Below are 8,732 nucleotides of genomic sequence, written 5' to 3'. Positions count from 1 at the left end.
GAGCCCGGGTCCCCCCGCCCTCTTCCCCATCCCCCGGTGCCCCCCGGCCGTTCAGGAGGTGACGGTGCTTTGTCGGCAGGGCAGGGGCTGGGCCGGCGGGAGGACGGCATCGCCGAGGCCATTCGGGTGAAGGTGAAGTGCGACACGGCGGGGGTGAGTGCGGCCCCCGGCSCGGCCCCGGCCCAGCGCCCGCTGCCCAGCGCGGCCATTCCGGCGGCTCCTCTGCACCCCGCAGGTGGGACACGACGCGGCGGAGCCTTTCACCTTCCACTGGTGGGACCACGTCTTCAACAAGGCGGCTGCCAACATCGCTGTGGAGGCCGGGCAGGTGGGATAATCGGAGGGTACAATGGGGTTGAAAGCAGGGGAGGGTGTTGGGGTCCCACTGGTGGCTCCTGTACTGCCACTGTGTCCCCCCAGCCCCTGTCAGCAAGCACAGGGACTGTGGTGGCAGAGAGGTGCTGCTGGAGGGGTGAAGCCCCTTGGACAAATCATTCCCAAACGCTTTGATTTTTCTCCCCCAGGATGGCATCTCTGTGAAGGCAGTTTCTGAGCAGGGAGGTGGGATCAGCAATAAGAAGCCACGCAAAGCTGGCAAGAGYGGGAGCCTGCTGTATGGCCGCTTTGTGAAGGTAAGCAGCCTCCAGGAGCCTGGGGGCTCTGTGGCCCCCAGAGCCCCATTTTTCTTGTTCCCCTTTCTTACAGCCCCTTTGTTTCTGTGCTGCAGTCAGCCACGCTCACAGCCTGTGGGGAGGAGTCTGTGACACAGCCTGCCAGCTCTGAGAGCAGCGACGAGGAGGAAAAGCTGGACCTCTCTTCAGCCAGGAGGTGAGGCAGGGAAGGGACAAGGGCTGCCTGGGACAAGGGAGCCCTGGTCCAAACTGTGTTCTCCCCACATGGATGCTGGGGGTGACATGTCCTGTCTGTGTCCCACAGGCTGACTGACGAGGAGCTGGTGCAGGCATGTGGGGGACGCACAGCACACAAGTGAGTGGCTGGGGGGTTGCATGGCTGGACTGCCTGCTCCTTGCAGGGGCTGTTGAGCAGGCTGTGCTGGGGGACACTTTCCTTGCTGKGGAGATTCCAGTCCTCACTGCCCGTGGTCATTGCAGGGGTGCCCGTCACGGCCTGACCATGAGCGCCAAGCTGGCACGCCTGGAGGAGCAGGAGAGAGCCTTCCTGGCCTCRTACCGGTAYRGRGAGCARCAGCAGGAGCCCCTGGACAGCAGCCAGAGCAAAAAGAAGAAAAGGAAACAGTCCAGGCATAGAGCTGACCCTGAGGTGCCAGATGAAGAACAGGAGGAGGTGCTGGAAGAAGAAAAGGTGAAGAGGAAGAACCAGGGGCCAAGCAGAGAAGAAGAGCTAACAGGTGAGGAAGAGGTTGTAAGGAGGAAGAAAAAGAAGAAGAAGAAGAAAGTCACAGAGCCATGTGAAGAAGAAGAGATATCAGGAGAGGAGAAGGTCAAGAAGAAGAGGAAGAAGAAGAAAAAGCTAGAGCCAAGCACAGAAGAGGAGGTGGTAGAAGAGGAGGGGAAAGCTGCAAACAGAAAGAAGAGGAAGCAGCAGGAAGAGGACAAAGAAGAGGTGGCTGAGACAGATGTACCTATAGAAGACACAGATGGGCCAAATTTGGGACACAGCCCTATAAAGAAGAGAAAGAAGAAGAAGAAGAAGAGGGAGCCAGAATGAGCAAGTGCCRTGGCTGCTGTGCTGTGCAGCTGCTGGTCCCACCTGCCTCTGAGGGTCSTGATCCTGGGTGGGGGCCCAGGGTTGCTCTGAGCTCGTCCCAGATGGAGCTCAGCACTGTGGCCCAGCTGCCTGGGGATGCTGGGCTAGGACAGGTTGGTCTGGAACTAAATCAAGCTTTACTTCACCCCCTGAACCTTCAGGGGTGACTGTGGTTGCCCTGGGGTGGAGACCCATTTGCCATGGACTTGTCACAGAGGGACACAAGSACAGACCCTGCAGAGTACTGAAATACTTTTTCAAGGGCATGAATAAATCTTTATTGCTCAGACTATCCTGACATGTGAGTKGTGCCATGATGAGTGGCAGAGCCCAGGATCCCAGATCACCTTGTAGCCATTGGATTAGACAGCAACCCCAAACTGCAGCAGACAGAGATCCCCCCTGCAGCCCCTCACTGCTCCCCTCCTGGGCCTTCCCTCTGCAGTGACCTTTGATCCTGCTGTGTCACACTGAAGCCCAGAGAGGTGCTGAGTACCTTCCTAGCAGAGGCTGGGGCAGAATTTKCCCCAGTGTGCAGTACTGAAGCCAAACCTGTGCCCCCCAGCCCCTCTGGCCCCAGCTCTAGGTCAGCTGCAGGACGCAGTCTGTGCCGGGGTACGCCGGCAGGTTCAGAGCATATTTCTCCTGGAGCGCAGGGGGCACAAACCTGCCCCCGAGGAAGTGGTAGCGGCCGATAAAATGCATCGCTGCCTTCTTGGGCGCCGTGAGGGAGATGAGCATGTCGGGCTGGAGGCCGTCTGCCTTCCCCTTCTCCACATCCCAGCCTGCAAAGAGCCCCACAGCCGGGCTGGAGCCAGAACCAACCCAGCTGGGCACCTTCCTCCGGTGGGCACAGCTGTTACTCACCCGAGGGGATGTCGATGCTGGCAATGGGCACTGTGATGTGCTCCAGGGTGCTGAGGATGCTGCCAAAGGGCTCCCGCACCGCTCCCTTGAAGCTGAATCCAAAGATTGCATCCACCACCAGGCCGTAGAGCTCATCRATGAACGCCGCCTGCGGCAGGGATGGCAGCAGGTGAAGGGCAGCTCCAGCCACGGCTCCAGGGGTGGGTGCTCCCAAGCTGGGGGYTGCTCCTCACCTCAGCTGGGAACTCGGGGAGAAAGGGAATATCCATCTTCTTGCACTGGGTGGTCAAACCTTCAAAGAGGGGCTTGCTGGGGCGCTTGGGATAATACACGGTTGGCTGGTAGCCCTGCGAGAGCAGAAGGGACATGAARTAATCCCACTCTGGCACCAGCAGCAGCCAGAGTGGGACCCTGCAGCCACAGGTACAGGGGTGCACAGGGATCCACACCCTCACAGAGACCCTGCAGCTGCATATTCAGGACTCACAAACATCTTCAGGTGCCGGGCGCAGACCAGCCCATCGCCGCCGTTATTCCCTGGCCCACAGATCACCAGTACAGCAGGCTGGCTCGTGGTGAAGGAGCTGGGTGGGTAGGCCTGATGGGGAGCAGGAGGCACAGGGTTACCATGGGAAAGCAGACACACACCTTGGAACCAGGACTCTCCCAGATCCCCCACCCTGGGACTGGCACAGCTCTGCCCATGGGACCATTCCCAGGATTACCACCTGCATCCCCAATGTCCACCTTGGTGGTGGCACAGCTTGGTACACAAAGCTAGCACCCCTGGACCACCACCTTGCTGCTGTCAGTGGGGTACAACTCATCCCACAGAGSCAGGACCCCCTGCTGCCCCCCAGGACCCCCACCTTGGCGATGGCAGTGGCACAGCTCAGCCCTGCAAGCTCCATCAGCTGATCCACGCTGAACTGGTACTCAGTGAAGAGCTCCTGGTCGATGGCCTGGGCCTCCTCCTGCCTGGGGTGGGAGATGGCACCCCTGGGTACCCCAAAACCCAGCCAGGCCTAGCCTGGGGGCTGCTGTGATCCCTTTGACTTTGCATGAGCCGAGCGTGGACACACAGGGTCCAGCTGAGCCCCCGTGTACAGCTGCACTACAACCCCATGTCCTGCCTGTCCCTCTGCACCCCTGAGCCCCCTCCCCAAGTCCTGTCTGCACCCGAGCCCCTTCCCCATGTCCTGCCTGCACCCCTGAGCCCCCTCCCCAAGTCCTGCCTGTGCCCTTGAGCCCCCTCCCCATGTCCTGTCTGCATCCCTCAGCCCCCTCCCCATGTCCTGCCCGACCCCTCTGCACCCTGTGCCCCCTCCCCATGTCCTGCCCGACCTCTTTGCACCCTCAGCCCTCTCCCCATGTCCTGCCCGACCCCTTTGCACCCCTCAGCCCGCCCGTATCCCATCCCGCCCAACCCTTCACCCCGGCCCTACCCCAGGAAGCGGAGCCCCGTCGGGCCGGTCCCCGCGCTGGGGACGTGCATGGCGCGGCGGGGGAGGCAGCAGCACCGCTCCCGGTCCCAGCCCCGCTCCCAGCCCCAGCTCCGGGCTCGGCACCGCCCGCCCGCCCGCGCCGCCGCCACCAGCAGCCCCAGCCCCAGCAGCGTGCGGGGTCCCGGCATGCGGCGGGCCCGGTATAACCCGGTACCACTCGGTATAACCCGGTACGGCCCCTCCCGGAGCTCCGCGGAGCAGGCGCGGTCCCACCCCGGGGCGGAGCGGCTTTCACGGCGCGGCGGGGCCGGGGCGGAGCCGCTCGGTGCTCCCGGTCCGTGCCGGCCCCGCAGCGTCCCCGCGATCTTTTCATCCCTCCCCCGGCATCCCGACAGGCAAAGGATGGCGGAAACGGAGCGGGGTCAAAACCGTGTTGGGTCCGCGGGCCCCCTCTCCGGTTTGGGCCTGAACCCCCCCCGCCCGTCCCGGTTTGGGTCTGCACAGGCCCCCCGAGAAGCGGTGCCTTCCCGGTGTTCTCCCGGTCACACGAGGCTGCAGACGAGGGACAGAGTCCTGGTCCCCGTGCGAGGTCCCCGGTGGGGCCAGCAGCCGGCGGCAGTGGCAGCAGGGTCATCGTCAGGGCTGCGAGGTCATGGAATCCATGGGGAGTGAGGGTGTCCAGCAGGATGCAAAATGGAATTATTGAATTATGGAATCACAGACTGTTTTTCCCATGGGCAGGGACAGTTTACACTAGACCAGGTTGCTGCAAGCTCCATCCAGACTGGCCTTGGACACTTCCAGGGATGGGGCAGCCACAGCTTCTCTGGGCACCCTGTACCAGGGCCTCAACACCCTCACAGCCAAGGATTCCTTCCCAATATCCCATCTAATCCTGCCCCACACAAGCCATTGCTCCTTATCCTGTCATTCCAGTCCCTTGTCCAAAGTCCCTTTCAATCTCTCTTAGAATCCCTTTAAGAACTGGAAGGCAGGAGTGGGCAGGAGGTTCATACKGGGGTGCTGGAAACCACCCTTAGATCTGCTGCCCCATCCATAGGGCATTATTTTGGGGTTGGCTACAAGATGCCAAAATTCTCAGCCCCTGTCACTTCTGGCTTGGGCCCGTGTCCATTGCAAGACACAAAGGTGTCCCAAGCYCTGCTGGGGTCTCCACCCACAAATCCTCCCCTCAGAAGAGCCCAAACCTCCTTTGCCCAYTCCCCCAAGGCATCACCTACCGCTCTGGAGGCCTTGGCCGGAGGGTTTGGCGGTCACRATTCCCTGTGGAATGTGGTGTGAGYCCCACAGKTCTGGGCTCACCGGGGAAGYGACGCTCTGGTTGTGTTTTTTGCTTTCGTAGCTGGAGGCTGGCATGGGGCAGCTTGGCCGAGTGCAGGGGSCTGGTGGTCCTCTTACTGGGAGAGAAGTGACCCTCATATGGGGGTTGTGGAAAGCATCTCTGACAAACTGTCCCCTATCACACCGTGACTGAACCYTCCCCCAGGATCCAGCTGGAATTACCCAAAACGCACCCCCAGAATTATGTATCTTTCAATATCTCTAGATTTTCGCCAATAACCAGAAATTTCTGGTGCTGCAGGGGCTGTGTTGAGTGCCTCCCACTCGCCCACCGCCCTGCTAGCCTGGGGCTCACTGTGATACCCTGGAGCTGAGCTGGGACCATCCTCATCCTCCCCAGAGGTGCCCAGGAGGCCGTGTGGGTTGCAGGGCTCCAGTGTGAGACCACCAGTCAGGGCCACTCCTGTGCCTCCAGGAAGGACAAAGCAGGCAAGAATACCATATCAGACTGTGCCAAAGCCCCAGCTCCGTCAGGAATTGCCTGGATGGCTCAATCCCATGGTTAGTTCATACCCTCTCACCTGAACGCCTGGGATGAGCTCCTGGCACACACATGTACAGCTTGTCCCCAGCCTGGGCTTTCCCCCTGAAGGACAGGGAGTGAAGGAAGGCAGGTTTGTCTCCCTCATGATGCTGGAAACCCTTTCCAGAGGAAGGAGAGAGAGAGGATGGAGCTTTCCTACTCACACTTCACTCTCCTGGAGCCGTGTCCCACTGGCACAGGGCAGCGTGGAGCCAAACCGCAGCTGGCTGGCCTCCTGATGGGATTAACACGTGTATCCCTCTGCCCAGCAAACTCRGGCACCTCTTGCCACAACTCTCATTGGGATCCCAGCCCCACAGAGTGTCCCATGCCCCGGGTGATGCTCACCAGGGCTGGGGTGGGAGCCCAGCCCCTCTGGAAGGAGAGGTGGCTGAGGCGCAGCCGGTGCTGGATGGCATCCGTGAGCTTGTGCACAACCCGTTTGTGGGCAGCTCTGGGGGTGTCCTGTGGTGGAGAGAGCTCATGTGTATGATGGGCTGAGTGGGTCCGTGCCAGGGCTGGGGCCAGTGCCTTGTGATGCAGGGAGGGTCCCATCATTCCTTACCTGACASCGGGAAAGCAGAATCAGAGCCTCCTGATAGTGCCCGATGGCTCTCTGGGGGTCTCCCAGGTGGAAGCACGCTGTGCCCAGCCCCTCGCACGCTTGCCACTGCCCCTCCAAGTCTCCTGGCAAGCAAAGGGCTGCATTGGTCCCAGCACAGCTGAGATCACAGGCATGCAGCATCACCCGGCTGCTGCAGATTCTCCCCAGGGTGCCCGTGCCTCTCCTCACCCGAATCCTGGAAGGCTTGCAGGGCGTGCAGGTAGTTCTCCGCGGCAGCCCTGTGGTTCCCGAGCTGGCTGCAGGCGTAYGCCAGGTTCCCAAAGCACTGCCCCTGCGCCCAGCGGTTCCCCAGAGCACCTGGAATTGGGAGCATGGCTCCATCCCCAGCTGGCACACGTGGCAAAGCCAAGAGCCAGGGGTAGTGATGTGTCCTACCGTGCAGCGCGGCTGCTCGCCGGTGCCAGCCCAGCGCCGTGCCGAAGCTGCGCAGGGCGTTGTGAGCAGCACCCAAATTCTGCAGCAGCGCAGCCTCCTGGTGCTGATCCTGCTCCGACTCCCCGCCACAAAGCCCCAGGGCCTGCTCAAAGCTCTCCACAGCCAGCGAGAAGATGTGGAGCTGGGAATAACCAAGGCCGATGTCGTTGTAGAGTTTCCCTGGAGGCAAAGAGGAAAGCACAGGTGGGAGCTGCTCCCCAGAGCCCTGAGAGAGGAGGGTGCAGCACAGCGTTACCTTGCAGAGCCGAGTTGGGAATGCTCTCACAGAGCGAGCGGCACTGGGCAAGAACCCCGGCGATCTCTGCCTCCCGAAAGCRCCGGCTCTGCAGCATGGAGCTGCTGGCCCTGCTCAGAGCCACGGCTGCAGCCTCATGGCTCTCTGTAGCCACATAGGCCTGTGCTGCATCCAGGAAACAGCGCGCGGCTCGAGCCGGGTCCCGCATCCCCAGGTAGCAGCAGCCCATCTGCACGCTGGTCTCTGCTCTGCTGCCAGCCTGCTCAGCGCTGTCATGGCTGGTGACTCTGTCAGAACACTCCAGAACCTTTGGAAAATCCTCMAGCCCTTCATGAGCCGCCCCGGCGTTGAAATGAAGGCTTCCCAAGTGCTCCCCGCTCTCTGCCTCTGAGGACTGGCACTGGAGGAGGAACTCAAGGGCCTTTTTGGGCTTRCCAGTCTCCACATAGGCAGCCCCCAGGTTGAAGGCACAAGCCCTGTGGAGCTGGGGACTCACTGTGTCCTCAGAGAGCAGCAGAGCCTTCCTGAAACACCCCACTGCCTCCCGCCTGGCACCCAGGGCCAGTGCCTGCTGCCCGGCTCGTGTGAGACCCTCRATCGCAGCCACCCGCCCTGCCATCTCGTCCCCTCCCTCCTGGGCAACTTCCTTGGCCTCAGCCTTCTCCTTCTTTTTCTTCCGGCTCTTCTTGCAACTGGTGGGGGCTGTGGGGGCTGCAGGGGTGGGGACAGAGGGGGCAATGGGGTCTGTGGGGGCTGCAGGAGTTGTGGTAAGGGTGGGGACAGAGGGGGCAGTGGGGTCTGTGGGGGCTGCAGGAGTTGTGGTAAGGGTGGGGACAGAGGGGGCAGTGGGATCTGTGGGGGTGATGGGCTGCACTCCCAGGTCAGCAGCCTCTTCTGAAGCCATGGGCGGAGGCAGCAACCTTCCTGTAAGAGAGAGAGATGCTTAGGCAGCCAAGGCAGCATGGTCCTGCCACGGAGCACTTCAAACGAGCAGTTCTATTTTATATTGCTTATGAAAAATTAGGGATGTCTTGTAGCACGTTTGCTATTAAATTTCAGGAAGGAAAAAGGCTTTTCCATGGAGGACCCCACAAACCTTGGTGGCCACCGGAGAGGAAAGAGCTCACTGGGGGAGGAGGAGGGACACCACAGCCTGGAGTGGGATGTTCTGGGGTGCCTTTTTGGGAGGCAGAATAACCGATTGCACAGACTTACTGTTTGCTCTTCAGGTGCAAAGGGTGCTGAGAGTGGGGAGCAGAGGGACAGGGCATCCCTGCTGCTGCAGCCGCATCCCTGCTGCAAGCCACGGTTCTCTGATGTGGTGACGGAGGGTGTCCGAGGAGCCTCCAAAATTGGGCTGCCTGGAAATTTATCCGGAGTGGGCTGCAGCCCCTGGTGATGGACACTGGTGCCGCAGCACAGCCGGGTTCTGAGCGACAGGAGCGTGGCAGGAGGTGGCACAGGCTGGGACAAAGCCAGGCCCGTTCCTGGGAAAGCACATCCTGCAATGGC

At 61.2% G+C, this 8,732-nt stretch overlaps 3 protein-coding genes across 3 annotated transcripts in view; 1 reads left to right on the top strand and 2 right to left on the bottom strand.

Moving 5' to 3' along the window:
* Nucleotides 1-2,018, top strand: part of LOC130583223 (G patch domain-containing protein 4) — a 3,328-nt gene extending 1,310 nt beyond the window's left edge. The window contains exons 2-7 of the mRNA XM_057382469.1: nucleotides 4-153; nucleotides 236-328; nucleotides 525-632; nucleotides 728-828; nucleotides 937-987; nucleotides 1,113-2,018. Coding sequence (XP_057238452.1) covers nucleotides 4-153; nucleotides 236-328; nucleotides 525-632; nucleotides 728-828; nucleotides 937-987; nucleotides 1,113-1,689 — 1,080 coding nt within the window. The 3' untranslated portion in view covers nucleotides 1,690-2,018. The remainder of the gene's footprint in view (nucleotides 1-3; nucleotides 154-235; nucleotides 329-524; nucleotides 633-727; nucleotides 829-936; nucleotides 988-1,112) is intronic.
* On the bottom strand, nucleotides 1,979-4,298 carry NAXE (NAD(P)HX epimerase). Its single transcript, XM_057382441.1, has 6 exons — nucleotides 4,041-4,298; nucleotides 3,465-3,573; nucleotides 3,083-3,193; nucleotides 2,829-2,942; nucleotides 2,596-2,743; nucleotides 1,979-2,513 (listed from the first exon to the last, which is right to left on the bottom strand). Exons 1-6 carry the CDS (start codon nucleotides 4,226-4,228, stop codon nucleotides 2,311-2,313), a joined length of 873 nt encoding a protein of 290 aa, XP_057238424.1. The 5' UTR covers nucleotides 4,229-4,298; the 3' UTR covers nucleotides 1,979-2,310.
* Nucleotides 4,299-6,161: 1,863 nt separating this feature from the next.
* Nucleotides 6,162-8,124, bottom strand: TTC24 (tetratricopeptide repeat domain 24). Its single transcript, XM_057382435.1, has 5 exons — nucleotides 7,221-8,124; nucleotides 6,926-7,144; nucleotides 6,719-6,847; nucleotides 6,491-6,612; nucleotides 6,162-6,390 (listed from the first exon to the last, which is right to left on the bottom strand). The coding sequence occupies exons 1-5, from the start codon at nucleotides 8,122-8,124 to the stop codon at nucleotides 6,223-6,225; spliced, it is 1,542 nt and encodes a 513-aa protein (XP_057238418.1). The 3' UTR covers nucleotides 6,162-6,222.
* Nucleotides 8,125-8,732: the final 608 nt, after the last annotated feature.

Source organism: Malurus melanocephalus, unplaced genomic scaffold (genome assembly GCF_030028575.1).
Source record: "Malurus melanocephalus ecotype Western Australia unplaced genomic scaffold, MMel_1.1 scaffold_567, whole genome shotgun sequence".
NCBI classification, from domain to species: Eukaryota; Metazoa; Chordata; class Aves; order Passeriformes; family Maluridae; genus Malurus; species Malurus melanocephalus.
The sequence above is the reverse complement of the archived record's forward strand: the minus strand, read 5'-3'. Positions and strand labels throughout refer to the sequence as shown.